General features: G+C 36.2%; 1 protein-coding gene across 3 annotated transcripts in view; it reads left to right on the plus strand.

Moving 5' to 3' along the window:
* ESF1 (ESF1 nucleolar pre-rRNA processing protein) overlaps nucleotides 1-16406 on the plus strand; it is a 65898-nt gene extending 49492 nt beyond the window's left edge. For all 3 annotated transcript variants that reach the window (XM_077872149.1, XM_077872150.1, XM_077872151.1), the window contains exons 11-14: nucleotides 2727-2814; nucleotides 10748-10830; nucleotides 13561-13707; nucleotides 14476-16406. In XM_077872149.1, the coding sequence (XP_077728275.1) occupies nucleotides 2727-2814; nucleotides 10748-10830; nucleotides 13561-13707; nucleotides 14476-14769 (612 nt within the window). In that variant the 3' untranslated portion in view covers nucleotides 14770-16406. The remainder of the gene's footprint in view (nucleotides 1-2726; nucleotides 2815-10747; nucleotides 10831-13560; nucleotides 13708-14475) is intronic.
* Nucleotides 16407-18416: the final 2010 nt, after the last annotated feature.

An 18416-nucleotide genomic window follows, 5' to 3' on the forward strand; every position in this document is an offset into this window, starting at 1 on the left:
TAGAGTAGTCCCTTGTTTCTGAGAACTTTAGCAACTATTCTCTTTGATTTTCATTTGCTGAACACCTTGAGTTTATCTTGTGCCTTTATTCTTTCCTTCATTGGACTAAGACTGGACTTGTTTTATAACTGCCATTAAAAGGACATCTGTTGAGTGCTAGTTTGTTCTAGACTCAGTGCTCTGTACTGGATCAGTTCTGGGATTCCAGCAGATCCCTTCCATCCACAGTTTTTCATATAGAGAAGAGTTTCAAGGATTTCCTTCATGTAAAAAATATGTTTCCCCTTTTCCTTTCTGTGATTCAGTTTTGACATTGAGAAATTATTACTAAAGAAATTAATACATGTTTATGTGTCATAGTTGATGTAGCAATAGTTTAGAGCTAAAAGCAGTAAAAGAAGTATGTGAATAGATACGTAGCTAGGTATGTAGGTATTCCATAATCTTTTTTAGAAACATAATATTACTACTGAAAAATTCTTAGAAGCTCTTATTCTTAAAAGAATATTAATATCAGGTCACCTAAGTGGTACAGTCGGTTAAGCATCTGACTGTTGGTTTTCATTTAGGTCGAAGTCTTGAGATTGAGCCCAGGACTCAGCGTAGAGTCTGAGCGAGATTCTCTCTTCCCTCTCTCTCTCTACCCCTCCCGATTATGCTCGCTCGCTCTCTCAAAAATAAATAAATCTTTTTTTTAAAAAAGTTATTAATATCAAAATGAATAATCCTTAGGGCTTGGTGGGTCTTCTTCAGCATGCAAGATGATGTTTAGCAATATGCATTCTGAATATTTTATTAAAATGACTAATTTTTTAGATTCCTGGGAATAAAACTCCAAATCTGGTTAGTCTGATCTTAGTTCTTATGTTCTCTTCATTTTATAGGCTTGATTTTTTTTAAAAAATATTTTATTTATTTATTCATGAGAGACACAGAGAGGTAGAGAGAGAGGCAGAGACACAGGCAGAGGGAGAAGCAGGCTCCATGCAGGAAGCCCAACGTGGGACTCAATCCCAGGTCTCCAGGATCATGCCCTGGGCTGAAGGCGGCACTAAACCGCTGAGCCACCTGGGCTGCCCTATAGGCTTGATTTTTAATTTAAATATTCTGATTTAGTAGACTGTTCAAATTTAATTAGGAAAAACCTAACCAATAAATCTGCTTAAAAATAGCCTTTTCATGGATGGATTACAGATAAAACAAGATAATTGTTGAAATTGGGTGATAAGAAAAGGAGCTTGATTAAGCTGGCCTTACTGTTTTTCTATATGTTTTCATTTTCATAATAAAAAATCACTGTTTAGCAAATAAATTGTTTTAAATGATAACCCACAATGTACTATTCAACTATCGATAGTCACTGCAATTTCTCAGTTTTGTGAAAGAAAAGGCCACCTCCTTTCACTGTCCGCCACATAAAAATGTTCTTTTCTTTAGAATGTCTGTATCATTTCATTTTAGCCTCTTTAGCATTTCCTATTTTGAACTATTACTACTGATATATGTGTCTGTTTATGTATCTAGCTTTTTTTAATAGATTGTAAAATTTTTAAAGAAACCATGTATCTGATAGATTTCATTTCTCCCCAAAACCCTACATAGTTTTCATATTTATTAAATACTCCATGAACGGGATCCCTGGGTGGCGCAGCGGTTTGGCGCCTGCCTTTGGCCCAGGACACGATCCTGGAGACCCGGGGTCGAATCCCACGTCGGGCTCCCGGTGCATGGAGCCTGCTTCTCCCTCTGCCTGTGTCTCTGCCTCTCTCTCTCTGTGTGACTATCATAAATAAATAAAAAAAAAAATACTCCATGAATATTTGTTGAACAAAAAAAGAATAACTCAGATGGCAGTCGTTTTGTAAACCAATCCATTTTAAAAACTGGTTGAATTCTAGATAGAACTATTTGATTTAAAAGAAATGATAGGGGCAGCCCCAGTGGCCCAGCGGTTTAGCGCCGCCTTCGGCCCAGGGCGTGGTCCTGGAGACCCGGGATGGAGTCCCACATCCCTGCATGGAGCCTACTTCTCCCTCTGCTGTGTCTCTGCCTCTCTCTCTCTCTCTCTCTCTCTCTCTCTCTCTTTTTCTCTTTCTCTCTCTCTCTCTGTGCCTCTCATGAATAAGTAAATAAAATCTTAAAAAAAAAAGAAATGATAGTACTATATGGTCTTGATGATCACAGTTTCGTAATATAGCTTGAAGTCCGGCATTGTGATGCCACCAGCTTTTGGTTTTCTTTTTTAATATTCCTCTGGCTAATTTGGGCCCGTCTCTGGTTCCATACAAATTTTTGGATAATTTGTTCTAGGGGGCGAGTAGGGGATAGGATAATTAGATGATGGGCATTAAGGAGGGCATGTGATGTGGTGAGCACTGGGTGTCACATACAACTGATAAATTATTTTTTTAAGATTATTTATTTATTCATGAGAGACACAGAGAGAGGCAGAGATGTAGGCAGAGAGAGAGGCAGGCTCTTCCCAGAGAGCCCGATGTGGGACTCAATCCCAGGACGCTGGGATCATGCCCTGAGCCAAAGGCAGACACTCAACTGCTGAGCCACCCAGGCATCCCTGATAAATTATTGAACACTACATCTGAAACTAATAATGTACTGTATTTTGGCTAATTGAATTCAAATTTAAAAATAAATAAAATAAATGATAGAATTTTTATTAATGGTCTTTGAAGTAAAATATATGTATTTTTACATTGAACTTAAAGGCTCTTGCTGAAGAAGCCAGTGAAGATGAACTTCCCTCTGATGTTGATTTGAATGACCCATACTTTGCTGAAGAAATTACAAAAATAGGTAAGCCAGCCTGTATTTGAGTTTCTAATTGGAATTTTTTTTTTAAAAAGGTGGCATGGATAGAAACAATATAAGCACTTACTTTCTTAAAACTCTTAGAATTTGTGTAGCTCTTTTAGTAGCTTATAAGCAGTTCTGTCCAATGGGGTACATTTCTCAGGTAAGGAAAGGACAGCATGCCCCCTGTACATACAGAAAGTAATTTTATTAGGAGGCTTTTGGTGGTATGATTGATTTAATGGTTTACTAGGGATTCTTTTCTCAGAAATATCCTTGTAGAAGGATTGATGAGAGAAAAAGGAAGTCAGTTTCTTAGGTGCTTTCACTACTTTTTTATGATGCGTCTACCTTAGGTTTTTGCAGAGGCTATGAAAAAGTAATAAAAGTGTGAAATAAATTTGTTGATGATTATGTGCATGTGTATATAATTTCTTTTAATTTTTACATGGTATTTTAGTATAAAAGCTTTTCTGCTCAAGTATACAAAAACATCTATCTTCCATCTCATCCATTTTACATTTATCCTGCTTCATCATTATAGATGAAAGCCAGCTTCCTTCCCTTTTCCCTTGGATCCCTGAATTATTTGGCATTCATTTCCCTATATCCAAGGAGCTTTATTTCCATTGCATATGCACTGCTCATTCTTTCCTGAATGTTTTCATTCTTACCTTTTTGGTATGTGTAAATGTGTGTGATAACATTCAGACCATACTTAGACAAGTCAGTGCAGGAACTACTGTAAGCATTTTCCATTTGTTCTCATTCCTTTTGACTTTCCCTGATGTAAATACCACACACATGAACTCCAAAAGGCTTGCTCTTGGAGTAACTCCAAGCTGGCATTGTAAAGAGAAGGATTTTATGAAGTTTCCCTGCTTCTTGTCCCTCATGACTAGTGGGCCAGAATAGTTCTCAACAGGAAAGTCAAAATTGCTCAAAATTATTTCCTGGTTGTTATAGCCTTTTAGCACTGACATTTTATTGATGAAAAGGAGATCAAGATGAATAAAGTCTGTTATAGGATGTCAGATTCTTAGGAATTGGAAAGGGAAATGGAAACTTAGCATACTCTGCTTTTTATCATACCTGAGCAGTCATTTCTAGAAGATGATGGATTTTAGCCTTATCCTCTGATTTCAGGAAACAAAATTTATAATGGAGAAATGCAAAAAGCATTATAGTTTCCTTGTTCTCATTCCAGAGTGCTTCATTTGGCATATACAGTCTGGTCAGATTGTAGAACTCGGGATAGGATTCAGAGAGTAAGTTAAAAATGTTTTGATGGCTTGGGGTAGCTTGTTTCCTGGAATCAGCACATTTAAGTTATGAATAAGCCTTCTCTAAAGGTAGTAGCAGAAGTTCCAAGGGAAAGTATAGATAAATTTGTTTGCTTTCAATATGCTTTTGATCTCAGAGTATATCCTAGGAGTAATTATTTATATCTGGGCTAAAGTTGTTTATTTTTTATTTTTTATTTTTTTGGTTTTTTGATTTTTTAAAAAAGATTTCATTTATTTATTCATGAGAGACACAGAGAGAGAGGCAGAGACATAGAGAGAGAAGCAGACTCCATTTAGGGAGCCCGATGTGGAACTCGATCCTGGTACTCTCAGATCATGCCCTGGGCAGAAGGCAGATGCTCAACCACTGAGCCACCCAGGTATCCCTATTTTTTTTTTAAGATTTTATTTATTTATTCATGAGAGAGAGAGAGAGGCAGAGATACGGGCATAGGGAGAAGCAGGCTCCATTGCAGAGAGCCCGATGTGGGACTCGATCCCAGGACCCCAGGATCAGGCCCTGGGCTAAAGGCAGTGCTAAACCACTGAGCCACCCGGGCTGCCCCCTATTTTTTTTTTGTTGCTATTATTTCAGATTTTATTTATTTATTCATGAGAGACAAGGAGAGAGAGGCAGAGACATAGGCAGAGGGAAAAGCTGGCTCCTTGCGGGGTCCCCAATGCAGAACTCGATCCCAGGACCCCAAGATCACAACCTGAGCCAACGGTAAATGCTCAACCACTGAGCTGTCCAGGCGCCCCTGAAGCTGTTTCTTTAAAAGGGAAAAAGAAAAACAGAAAGCTTGAGGAAGTCTATGGTATTAGGGAAGACATGGTAAACAGGTAAATAAAGGTATTATGAGAACATGATCAATGTTTTAAAGAAAATAGGGTAATATAGAAGGTATAACTGAGAGGAAGGAGAGTAGCTTACTCTAGTTGTACGGTTGGCACAAAGGGCTTTTCCAAGGTGAGGATATTTAATTAAGACCTTTAGAATGAGGAGTCCAGCATAAAGAATGTTGCAAACAAGGGGAAAGTACCTAGAAAGGCTGTGAGGTAAGAAAGAGTTGTGTTGGAGAAATTGAAAGACCCCACTATGGCTGGAGCATAATCAGAGGAGTTTGGTGTGAGACCAGGATACTGGATCAACCCTGCAAGGTCTTGTGTCATGGCAACACATTTGGATTTTACTCTCCTGACAATGGGACACCATTGAATGATCTTTAAGCGAGAACATGATGATCTTGTGTGTATTCTGGTTCCTGTGAAGAGCACAGATTGGAGCATTGGTGAGAGCTGGGAGACGAGGCTTTTTGCAAGAGATGATGGTTGCTTTAGATAGCATGCGAATAATAGAATTGGAAGGAGAGAAGTAAATGGAATTCTAGATGTATTTTGGACGTAGACTTGCTCACTTACTTGAATAAGGAAGAAATTTAGCATAATTCTAGATTTTTGGTTTGAGTCTCTGGAAGAATATTCTTCCATTTTTGAGTTAGATAGTAATGTAGGAATAATAGGTTTGGGTGGGAAATAAGGTCAAGAGGTATTAGTTTATATTTATAAAGGAGTCTGGGGCAGCCCTGGTGGCTCAGTGGTTTAGTGCCACCTGCAGCCTAGGCCGTGATCTTGGAGACCTGGGATCGAGTCCCACGTCGGGCTCCCTGCATGGAGTGTGCTTCTCCCTCTGCCTGTGTCTCTGCTTCTCTCTCTGTGTCTCTCATGAATAAGTAAATAAAATCTTTAATAAAAAAATAAAAATAAAAAATAAGGGTGTCTGGGTGATCAACTGAGAAGTCAGTGCAGATACAAGCTTCAGTAGCATGTAAATAATATTTCAAACTGTGGAACTGGAAGTAAAAAGCATTGATAAAAGAGGAGGATGCAGGATGGGCTCTGAGGTTGGGTAAAGCCTACACAGGTACTATTACTCTGTCCTACTGGTGAAGGTACTACTTTGGAAGGTAGGGGAGGGGGAATGTTGAAGAAACTGAGAAGTAGCTGTGGAAGGATGAAAAGCATTAGTGTTTGGAACGGTGTATAGTTCAAGCACGGTTGAACAGAACAGAGACATTATAAGCCAGATGGACTTGGATACATTTATAACACCTTTGCCCTTGGCAATCCCATAGAGCTAAACTTACATGCTCTTCAGAATATGGAGGAATTGAGTTCATTGATTAATGCCAGACCTGGTGCTTGGCTTGTGTTAGGAGCCAATGTTAGTACTAGAAATCTTTTCTCATTTTTCCTTCTATTTTTCCCCCTACACTATAAACTTGCTACAATTTTTTTTTCTAAACTGCAAACTTGATGTCAGTGAGAGTTTCAGAAATATGATGTACATCTAGAATGAGTTAAAAGTTATTTTTTTCTTAGAAATGAAATATAGTTGACCCTTGAATAACATAGGTGTGAACTGCACTATGAACTGTGAATCCACTTTTACGTGGATTTTTTTATGATACAGTACAGTACTATAAATATATTTTCACTTATATTTTCTTAATAAAACTTTTTCTAGCTTTATTGTAAAAATATACATAGTACCAACAAATATACAAAATATGTGTTAATCAACTGTTTATGTTATTAAGGCTTTAGGTCAACAGTAGGCTAGTAGCTATGTTTCAGAGGAGTGGATTTTTAACCACGTGAGGGGTCAGTGCCCCTAACTTCTGCTTGTTCAAGGGTCAACTGTATTTGAAAAATCTGTTTATTGCTATCTAATTGCATAAACTCTTTAATAAGACTGTTTTTGAAGAAGTAGAAGTTAAAGTACGTCACATGTAAATATACCCTATTAAAATGTATCCTTTGCCTTGACTTTTTTTGAGAGAGAGAGCGCAAGGGGAAGAGCAAAAAGAGAGGGAGAAGCAGACTCTCCACTGAATAGGGAGCCTGACGTGGGGCTCAGTCCCAGGATCCTGAGATCATGACCTGAGCCAAAGGCAGAAGTTTAACCAGCTGAGCCACCCAGGCATCCCTGACTTGACAACTTTAGATATTTGATAAATGATAAACTACCATGAAAATCTAACAATATGCTACCCATACTTGATTCATTCAAGCAGGATGTTTAGTGCTGCATGTATATGTTGATTAACAGTTTAAAAATGCTTTCATATGTATTCTGTCCTCTAATCCAAACTTCAGCCCACTTTATAGATGAGTAAATTGGAGCTCAAAAAATTTAATTGCACAAAGGCCAGTGGTAGATGGTAGAACCTGAGTCTTAATGGACTCGCTTTACTTTTTGTAACCGTTGAAGTATGTTGTAAAGACCAAAGCCAGAGCCAAGACTCATGTGTATAAGAGGTGAACATGGGGAATTGCTGGATTTCCAAGCAAAGCCAGAATGCCCAGGTCCAGAGGATGATTAACAGACTGTATCTGTATCTGATTATGGGCAAGTGGTCTTCTACCTTGCTGCAAAAACATTGAACTGCAGGGGAGCTTACTACTCGTGTCTGGTCAGTACCGAGATGGCGTTTGCCCTCCAGTGAATTATTTTAACTGTTCTCATAAGAAGGGCTCAGCTGAACCCTTTGGAGGAAGTTTTTTTATGAGAATACTTCTCGGACATTACAAGTAATGGAAAATGGAATTTCCTTTGCAGATATTCCTTTTACAGGTCAACTTTTTGCAATACATCTTTTTCCATAGATATATTCTGGTTCATTTTTTGCTTAAAGTGATAGTATAGTAGACTCAGTAAGGATTGTTTAAATTTATTTTTTTAAGCCATAACATCTGATTTAGAATCTCTGGTAGTATTTAACCTGTTAGAATCATCCATGTGCACTTTTCACAGCAGTCCCAGGACACATATTTCTTACTTGACAAAAAGATGTACCGAAAAGTAAAGATAACATTTCAGAACAGAGGCTTTCATTTCCCTAGTACTCTTCATCTAACTTAGGTCTGATAACTTTCCAAACAGAAACAAAAACAATTCTTTTTTAAAATAATTAAGGTGTGCCCTCTTAGTATGATCTTGTTAACAGTGCAGAAAAGATCTCTACACATTATTTATCTTCTGACTAAACAGTTTGGGCCAGCACGGTAAATTCTTTGTAAGCAAAGAAATTTTCATCATGTTAAAATTAGATATCATTTTTAGCTCTGACCATTTTGGAGATTCTTTTTTTTCTTCTTTACTACAGTCTTTCTTTCAAGTTTATTTTTATGGCTTTCACCAGGTTGTTATAAAATCCGGAATAGTTCATTGTGGGTTCTTTGAAATTATTTCCCACAGCTGTATATGAAGATCTTTATCTGCTTTATGTATTAATCATATACAGCCTGTTTTTCTTTCTTGCCACAGAACAATCTTCTGCATATGTCACTTGTCCATTTACTTCAAAAGGAGCTCTTGCCTTGAGAACATAGAAGCAGAAGTAAACTTAGGCTGTAGAAGTCAGACCCTAAGAAAGGGAACTTTGATGATATTTATATAGGTAGATAGATACATACATATTTTAAAATATAGAAAAAGTTATAATCTCAAAGTAGATACATTGTTTCCTGAAAAACATTTAAGGTAGGAACAGTAAGGATTTTCACTTTAGAAAGAAAGGCTGTCTACAAATATTTCTTCCTGGAAGTAGACAAATGACTTGGTAGCCCTGAGGGGTGAAACTAAGCAGCACTTTTATGCTGGACATGGCTTAGTAGTACAGCAGGGACTTAGTGCTCACGGAGCAGTTTGTTAAAGCCTCTCTCAACTTTTAGGCTTACTTTTCCTGTTATCCCTCATTAGCTGCAGTTATTCAATCATTATATGTTTTGTGAGGTTTTTTTTTATTATTATTATTTCACGACAAAATGTATTTTAAATGTATTTTAAATGTATTTATACATTTAAATGTATTTTTAAATGTATTTTAAATGTATTTTAAATGTATTTATTTTTATTTTAAACTCTTTCTTTAGAAAGAGTTTTAACAAGGAGAATGACGTTTGATAGCGAAGGAGTGTTGTTTAGTGATTAATAGTAGAAAGCCTGAGCTGGACTGCTTGGGTTTGAATCATAATTCCTTTGCTTAACTAAACTTAAGAGAATTACTTAATTTCTCTGTGCTTCAGTTTCTTCATCCACAGAATGAAGATTACAACAAATAATAGAATCTACCTCATAGCATTGTTCTGAGGATTATATTAGTTAATATATATATAAAGTGAGTAAAATAGTAGTACTGCCTGATACACAGTGAAGTGCTATGTAAGCATTAATCATTATTACCTTAGAGACTATCAGTTTCTCTGTGTTGGAGGCACAGAGCACAGCTTAGCCAAAGAAAACTGTTGAGTAGAGAAGATTGGCATTGTTTAATAATATTCTAGAGTAACAGAACATGTCTTTGTCGATTCTAAAAACTCTTACTCGTTAGACTAGTCTTTCATAGTTTAGTACCCTGATACCGATTCCCTTTGCACTGTTCCCACTCCAACAAACACACACAAAAAGGAAGAAAACAATAAGGCATCAGCATGATCACAAAGGAACCCGAGGTATCTTATATATGTGTAGTAATAGCAAGCACTTTATAGCACCATGTGTCAGGTATTAACTGATCTCTTCACATTTACCAATTTATTTAGCCTTCACAATAACCCTATGAGGTAGGTGCTACTATTATAATCCCCATTTTACAGATAAGGACACAGGCCCAAACTGCCACAGCCTAAGTGAGGTACAGGTAGAATTTAAACCCAGGCTAACTGCTCCAGGTTCAAGTGCTCTTAACTGCTGCACATGACTATCTCTTATTTAGGACAAGGACATCGCTAACATCTTGTGGCTTACAGAAGCCCCTGAGGCCCCGGAAATACAAGCTGTGTACCAATCAGGAGCCACTTTTACTATAAGCAGTTTTGCCTAATAATAGGGCTAGAAAATTAACTGAAGATCAAATTTGTCTTTAGAGAAGGAAAAAATTTTGTTAAACTTTTACTATGAAATTCTTACTATAAAGATGAATTTTTCATTTTCCAGATGAGTTTTTTATATATGGAGTTTTAAGAGTTTATATATTAAAATCACTTGTTTTTCTTTGTGATTTCTTCTATTATCCTTGCACTAAGAAAATATTTCTTCTATTTAAGATCAGGAAACCATTCTCGATTCCTCATAGGGTTTTTTTTTTTTTTTTTTTTATCTTAATATTTAACTCTTTAATGCACCGGCATTTGGTTTTCCTGTACATTATGAGGTGAGGCTATAACTCGATTTTTTCCTCTAGAATAAAGTGGATCTCCCAGGAGCAGTTATTGAATAATCCCCTTTTTCCAGTGATACATGGTATTGCATTACATTACCTTACTAAGCCATACTGTTCTATCATATGAGTGAATGTTGAATTTTATCAAATGCCTGTTCTGTATCTACTGAAACGGTCTTATGGTTTTCCTTTTTTAGCTAATGATGAGGCTATACATTACTATCAGAAGAAATTCCTTCTTTATAATATTCAGTCACCCTATCCAGATGTATTTATTTCATTCATACCCATAGTTATCTCTCAGTGGTATTTTTTTTACTTTCTTTAGTTTTTATACATTTATTGATAAGGTTATTCCTAGATATGTTGTGTTTTTGTTCTTAGTGTAATTTTTCACCCTTATGTGTTGGTTTGTTGTGCCAGGTATAAAAGAAAAGAAAAAATCAATGAAATCTACAAAAGATGGCACATCTCCAGTGGAAGATGCTGACATAGAGAGACAAAAGGTAAAACATCATTGTTACATGCCTAGTAGATAATTGATAGATACAATTTAAATGAACTTATCTACATGAGTTTCTAGTGTCCCTAATGAAAAAAAATAACTGACTTCAGTAATGAAATTTATAAATAAATTATGAAAAGTATAATTAAATATTTTAACAGTATAGGTTTTTTTAAAAGATTTATTTATTTATGTGAGACAGAAAGAGAGAGAGCATGCGTGGAGGGGAGGGGCAAAGGGAGAGAATCTCAAGCAGACTCCACTGAGTGGGGAGTCCAACATGGGGCTTAATCTCACCACCTGAGGTCATGACCTGAGATGAAATCAAGTCAAACGCTTAACTGCCTGAGCCACTCAGGTGCTCCTAACAGTATACTTTTTAAGTACAAACCTTTTTATCTTTTTATCAAACATTTTTCCAGCTAGTACAAAGTTGAAATGTTATCTCAAATCCAAGGCATTTCCCTTTTTGTTTTTTTTTTTCCCTTTTTGACTTAGAGGAAAATAATTATTAAAAAAATTCTTGCTATAACTAAGTCAAAAAAATCCTACTATTAAAACTTTGATATAATATTGCCATAAGTTTAATTTTTTACTTTTTTTAGTTTAAATTAATTAACATATACTGTGTTATTCGTTTCAGAGGTAGAGTTTAGTGATTCATCAGTTGCATATAATACCCAGTGCTCATTACATCAAGGAGCCTCCTTAATGCCCATCACCCAGTTATCCCATCCCCCCACTTATCTCCCCTCCAGCAAACCTCAGTTTGTTTCCTATAGTTAGTTAAGAGTCTCTTATGTATGGTTTGTCTCCCTCTCTGATTTCATCTTTTATTTTTTATTTTGTTTTATTTTTCCCTCCATTCTCCTTCTTAAATTCCACATAAGTTAAATCATATGATTGTCTTTCCTTGATTCACTTATTTTACTTAATATAAATATCCTCAGTTCCATCCATGCCGTTGCAAATGGTAAGATTCTTCTTTTTTGATGGCTGAGTAATATTCTATTGTGTATATATACTACATCTTTTTTATCCATTCATCTGTCAGTGGACATCTGGGCTCTTTGGCTATTGTGGACATTGCTGCTATAAACGTTGGGGTGCAGGTACCCCTTCCGATCACTATGTTTGTATCCTTAGGCTAAATACTTAATAGTGTAATTGCTGAGTTGTAGGGTAGCTCTGTTTTTAACTTCTTGAGTAACCTCCATACTGTTTTCCATAGTGGCTGCATCAGCTTGCATTCCCACCAGCAGTGTACAAGGGTTCCCCTTTCTCTGTATCCTCACCAACATCTCTTGTTTCCTGGCTTGTTCATTTTAGCCATTCTGACTGGTTTGAGATAGTATCTCATTGTGGTTTTGATTTGTATTTCCTTGATTCTGAGTGATGTTGAGCTTGAGACTTCATCAAGATATAAAGCTTTAGCACAGCAAAGGAAATAGTCAATAGAACCAAAAGACAGACAACTGAATGGGAGAAGATATTTGCAAATGGCATATCCAAAATCTATAAAGAACCTACCAAACTCAACACCCAAAAAACAAATAATTCAGTGACGAAATGGGCAGAAGACATGAACAGACATTTCTCCAAAGAAGACACAAATGGCCAACAGACACATGAAAATGTTGCCATAAGTTTTAATTCAATCTGAATCTGTCCTATAATTCAGACTTTGTTTTTGTGTTATTCAGTGCTAATTTCTCTCTTATTATGACAAACAACATAAATGTTAATGTTATAAGATTAAAGTCTGTCTTGGAAATGCAGTGACCTTTATGCTTCACTGACTCCAGAGATCCATGGCACAGATTAATACGTATTTTTGCTAAGGCAGGAGTTGGGGTCAACAATGTCCCTATGACTGATGTTTGTGTCACTCCCTGACTGGTCACCTAAACTCTGCATGATAATGCATCTTTTCTATTTTCCATTTATTGCACATTACAGTAATGCTCATAGAGTAAAGGAGCCCAAAGAAAATCTTTCTTTTGTGGAAAGTGGCTCTTCCAGTGATGGAAGTGAAAGGAAATTAAAGCAATCTAAAGTGGTAGTATAGAAAGATTCACAAAAGTCTGGAAGTAAACTCTATTTTCTCTAGTATACATGGGTGTTTATTTAGTTCCTCAAGGTTCATGTTTAATCCCATAGGTGGAAGAAAATTCCACTGTTTATTGAAAACAGACATACTTCAGAAGCAAATATTACGATTCTGCCTTCATAGTAGTATATCAATAATGAAAAAGTAAAGGCAAAAAAAGCAAAAGAAAAAAAAATTCCTTGCCATTAAAGCACAGGTTTGGAAAGTGTAGTTTGTTTCACAAAATACTACATGATTTTGCTAAGTTTAGTATCATTGCTTAAAAAGACCAAAGTGAAAATGAGAAAATTTTATTTGGGGGTTTGAGGACTCTTTCTTATAGCCTATTATTAACCAGTTACATGAAGTGAAATGTGGTCTTGTTTTTAAGTAAAAGCTTTCACTCCTCTCCTGCTCTTGGTGATGTTGCCTCTAAAAATTTTACCTTGTTGCTCTACAAAGATCTCTGGGTTTCTTTATGAGTTTTGGTAATCCACAATCAGTTTATGGATGACAGATGTCATCCCAGAGCATTAGTGACTGGGTTCTCCTTTCCTAGAAGGGCTATCTGTGCCCCATACTTCTGCTTGGGGAAGAAAAAAGACTGTTGTATATTTGATCTTTTTTTTTTTCTCTCCACAGGCTGAAATGGCTTTGCTCATGATGGATGAGGAGGAAGAGAATAAGAAACACTTTAATTACAACAAGATTGTAGAGCACCAGAATCTGAGCAAAAAGAAGAAAAAACAGCTTATGAAAAAGAAGGAATTATTGGAGGATGACTTTGAGGTAACCGGGACAAAAGTCATTAGCCCCTTAAAGCTGGTGTTGAATTTAAAGTCAGCTCTGGAGATGAGCATTGAGCTCAAACAGCCAAAGTTAGCCTGAAATGATTTAGGAAGGGCCTGTAGTGGAGCCAAGCTACCTACCATCTTTCAGTCCAAAATAGCCAGTTCATCCCAGGGTGGATCAGATCACTGTTTAGTTGAGCACCAAATGAAGTATTGGCTTGTCTTTTGGTTGTAGCAAAAATACACAGCTTTGCTTTTTTTTTTTTTTTTTTAATACCTAGCTTTTAATGTTAACAATCACATGTAGTGTGATGCTCATGATGAGAAGGATATGCATACTCAAGCTTAACTGAGAAATACCAGGCTCCTGTCACATCTGTCACATGTCACAGACTCACTGTACAATGGCCACTACAGTAGGCCATGCTTTTTGTTTTGTTTTGTTTTACTACATCTCTTGTTTTTGTCATTCCTTCTTTTTCCTCTTTTTGCTAGTAATAACATATTCCTAAAGGCCATTCCACTCCTATGTGTGTGAGCCTGTACAAAAAAAAATCTACAAACTGCTATCAGCAACTACTTAATGACTTCCAAGAACAGGCCTTAAAACTCCATTGAAGATCTGTGGGAAAACAATTTTCTAATGAGTCAATACAAAACGCTCATATTTGTTATTTTATATAATCGACAACTCACTTTCAGACTTTGGCCCTATTTCTGGGCCTGGTGTTTCACTGGTTTAATGGTTTTCCTTTTGGATTTGCAGGTAAATGTTAAGGATGCACGGTTTCAGGCAATGTATACCTCCCACTTGTTCAATTTGGATCCTTCAGATCCTAATTTCAAGAAAACAAAAGCTATGGAAAAAATCCTTGAGGAGAAAGCCCGGCAGAGAGAACAAAAAGAACAAGAACTTACTCAGGCAATAAAGAAAAAAGAGAGTGAAATTCAAAAGGAGTCACAGAAGAGGTCCATTGATCCTGCCTTGTCAATGTTGATTAAATCTGTAAAAAATAAAACACAGCAGTTTCAAGCAAGAAAAAAACAAAAAGTCAAGTAGCTGTATATTGTTTCTTTTTGGATTGAGAATGTGTTCTCCTAAAGTATACTGAAGTGATTGAAGGGAATATTTATTGGGAACAAAGCTATTTTTCAAGAATATTAATAAAATCTTATTCTGACCATTGTAGAATTTCTCCCACTTGTATAACAATTTAACCTAATTGTGGATGATTGACAGATTTGTCCTATATATTACTACAGATTAATCATAATTAATTTAACAAATTAAAATAGGGGATTTATAAAACTTTTGTATTCTGTGACACTCAACCATACTAGTAGAAACTTACTCTTAGCCTAATTTTTTAAAAGATGGTTTACAATTGTATGTAAAAAATAGAGCAGTACCCAGTTTTTTAAGTCTGAATAAGAGTTATAATTTGAAAATATATATATGTTATATACATTAGTTTCTCTGGGAAGAGGAGGCAGATTTAGGTGTCTGTAAATTTATTTTTCTAGCCATAATGTATAGAAGCCAAAAATTTTCTTTATTTTGTTTGTTCATGTTTATTATAGTTTGTTTATAAAATTAATTTGTAGATAAAAGTGGAAAATATTTTTATTATTTTGTGTAGGACTGATTTATTTCATTTTATGCACCTTAAATAAAATACTCTGAAAAAATACCTGAAAAGTTGATTAAGAGGACAATTCAATGAAGAGGCAGTTCCAAGTTTATATTGCTTATAATTGTGTTTGAAATGTTTGTGAACTCTGCAATGATTTTTCTATTTGCAATAACAGAAAATTCTTCTGTCTGCCCTTCAGATTTTTGGAATGCTTAAAAGGGTAGATATGCTGCTATAGAATTTAAGGAATCTGAATTCCTTTTAAAATTAAAGCACTACTTTAAGGCCTTAGTACTCCTGGATCTCATCTGGTCTATCTAGGTTTTGTACACTATTAACCATTTAGAGAGGAGAATTAGGTGTACTATCTAAATAAATGAAAATAAAAACCAAAATGGTCACTTGAAACAAATGATAAATATGGTAGCTTCTGAAGAACAGTAGTTGTTTAGCCACGTTTGTGGTTAATAGTAAACTTGACATTTTTGGTATAAAAATTTATGTGTTTTCAAGAATTAAAGGATGGAAAGGAGGTATGTGAAGATAAGGGTGTATAAACAGTCTCTGAAAAAAGAAAAAAAAACATTTAAATTGCTCATTATAACAGGAAAATGCAGAGTATTGTGTAGGAAATTATGGGTTTTTAAATAAAACACTGGCTTTGTTAAGTAACTCAGCGGAATAGATCAGTGTTCCTATTGATCCCATCTGTCAACTTCCCAGTATTTATCTACTCATCATTGAAAAGACCATGAAAAAAAAAAAAGAAAAGACCATGAATCTTAATATGTTTATGAATACAGTACATAAACAGTTTTATAATTATTCATATTTCATTTATGCAAGGAAAAATACTTGTTTCCTTTAAACTGTTTAATCATGATGTAGGGATTACTCAGTTTTATTTTAAGATTCCTGTGAAACTTAACCCTTTGGTTTTTTGATTGGTTTGTTTTTTTGTTTTTGAGTTCTATGCTTTTCAGTCACTGTTTTTAATTATAAATCTCATTTTACTAGTCAGGCATGTAACTGCTTATAGCAAATAAATTGAGCTTGTAAGTTATGCATAGCCTTGGCTCCTTTTCTCAAAAAGTTGGTATTTTTTAGGTAGGAAAAAAAGGGTAGTATTGTCGGGTACAGCATTAAATAAACATTCCACACCAATAACGTGAAGATCTCAATAAATAATTGTTGGTAGTAAAACTCGGGATAAAAATGGCCACTGTCAAAATTCAGCAAACGATGTAAAGGTAGTTTGGGTGACTTATGAGGTCACATTTACATGATTTTTGTTGTTGTTAGTATCCTTGATACCAAAACCAAAGACAGTACAAATAAAACTAGAGACTGACGTTAGTACCAAAAATGTGATTGCTTCTGAGAGTCTCATGTATTTATGTGTAAAAATCCTCAAAATAAGCATTTCACAGCCAACAACATTATAAAAAGAATTCTACACAATAACCAATGGGGTTTAATTTCAAGTACACAAAGCTAGTTCATTCAAAATCAACATAATCCATTATATTGACAGGCTAACGAAAAAGTATATGATCATATCAATTGATGAGATAAAGTATTTGACAAAATCTAACATCCATTCATGATCAATAATAGGTCTGGAATAGAAAATACCTAACTTGATAGAGCGCATTTACCAAAAAAACTAAAATTAACATACTTTCTAGTAAAAGACTGAACGCTTTCCTCCTGAGTTTGAGAACGAAGCCAGGCTGTCTTGGGGTTTTTTTGTTTTGTTTTGTTGTGCCCAAGATTGTGAATCTGAGAAACCACCAAGGAGCCGACACCAATGCAAGCGCACGAGGGTTTATTATCAAGCTCAAGCTTGGGTCCAAGTATACTGGACACAGCGGAGCAGGGACTTGGACCTCGAAGTGGGTTACAGCTGGGTTTTTTATAGGCTGGTCTAGGGGATTTTCAGAAGGGGTGGAAGAATTTCTCCAAGTTCTGTTTACCTTCTGATGTGGGGCTTTCAAGGGCATTGAGCTCTGTTCTCATTCTAATATGGGACTTTCTACCATGGGCGTGGGCTCTGTTGTCTTTCTGATATGGGATTACCTGCCGAGGACATTGAGGACATTCTGCAGTTTTTCCCATAAAGTTCAGCTCTTATTCACAAAGGCATAAGATGGCTGTATTTGTGCTAATGATAAACTTTAGGTGGGATGGCCTTAATTTTTCTTGGCCTCCACAGTTTTTAAAGATTTTATTTATTTATTCATGAGAGAGAGAGAGGCAGAGAGAGAAGCAGGCTCCATGCAGGGAGCCCAACTTGGGACTCAATTCTGGGTCTCCAGGATCACTCCCTGGGCTGAAGGTGGCGCTAAACCACTGAGCCACCCGGGCTGCCCAGGCTGTCTTGTTTTAACCCTGTCTTTTAGACTTTCTGTATTCTGATGCTTTCTTTGACCAGTGGAGCCTTGCTAACCCTAGAGAAACTGCCCCTCACAGGGCTAGCCAATTCCTAGGGATAGTAAATAACTTGCAGGCAAGCATGCCTTTCAAATGCAAACCAATCCAGAGCCCATACCCCTTAACATCTCCTTTATTTTGCTTTCATATTCAGGGCTCTGTCTCCCTGCCCTAATCACTCTAGGGCCAGGAACCCAACTAGGAACAGCCCCTATACTCAAGAACCTACTAAAATTCAAATCCACAAATGCTAATAAACCTGCTTACCCTGTCTCACCCATTCCTCACCATAGAAGCCACAAACACAGCTTGCCCACATTTTCCCCTGCTTTCTCTGCCTCCTGACTAACCCTAGTGTTCTTTATGACCCCTTTCTGTGACGTACTATTCCTCATCTTTCTAAGGGATATGAGTATAAAAATTTACATCATGGAGGCGCCTGGGTGGCTCAGTTGGTTAAGCATCTGGCTTCAGCTCAGTCATGATTCCAGGGTCCTGGGATGAAGCCTGCTGAGCAAGGAATCTGCTTGTTCCTCTGTCCCTTCCCCCTTCACTGCTTATGTGGTCTCTCTTGCTCTCTCTCAAATAATAAAGTAAAAATTTAAAAAAACAACAACAAAAAAAAACTTCCATCATGATA

This window comes from Canis aureus, chromosome 26 (genome assembly GCF_053574225.1).
Source record: "Canis aureus isolate CA01 chromosome 26, VMU_Caureus_v.1.0, whole genome shotgun sequence".
Lineage (NCBI taxonomy): Eukaryota > Metazoa > Chordata > Mammalia > Carnivora > Canidae > Canis > Canis aureus.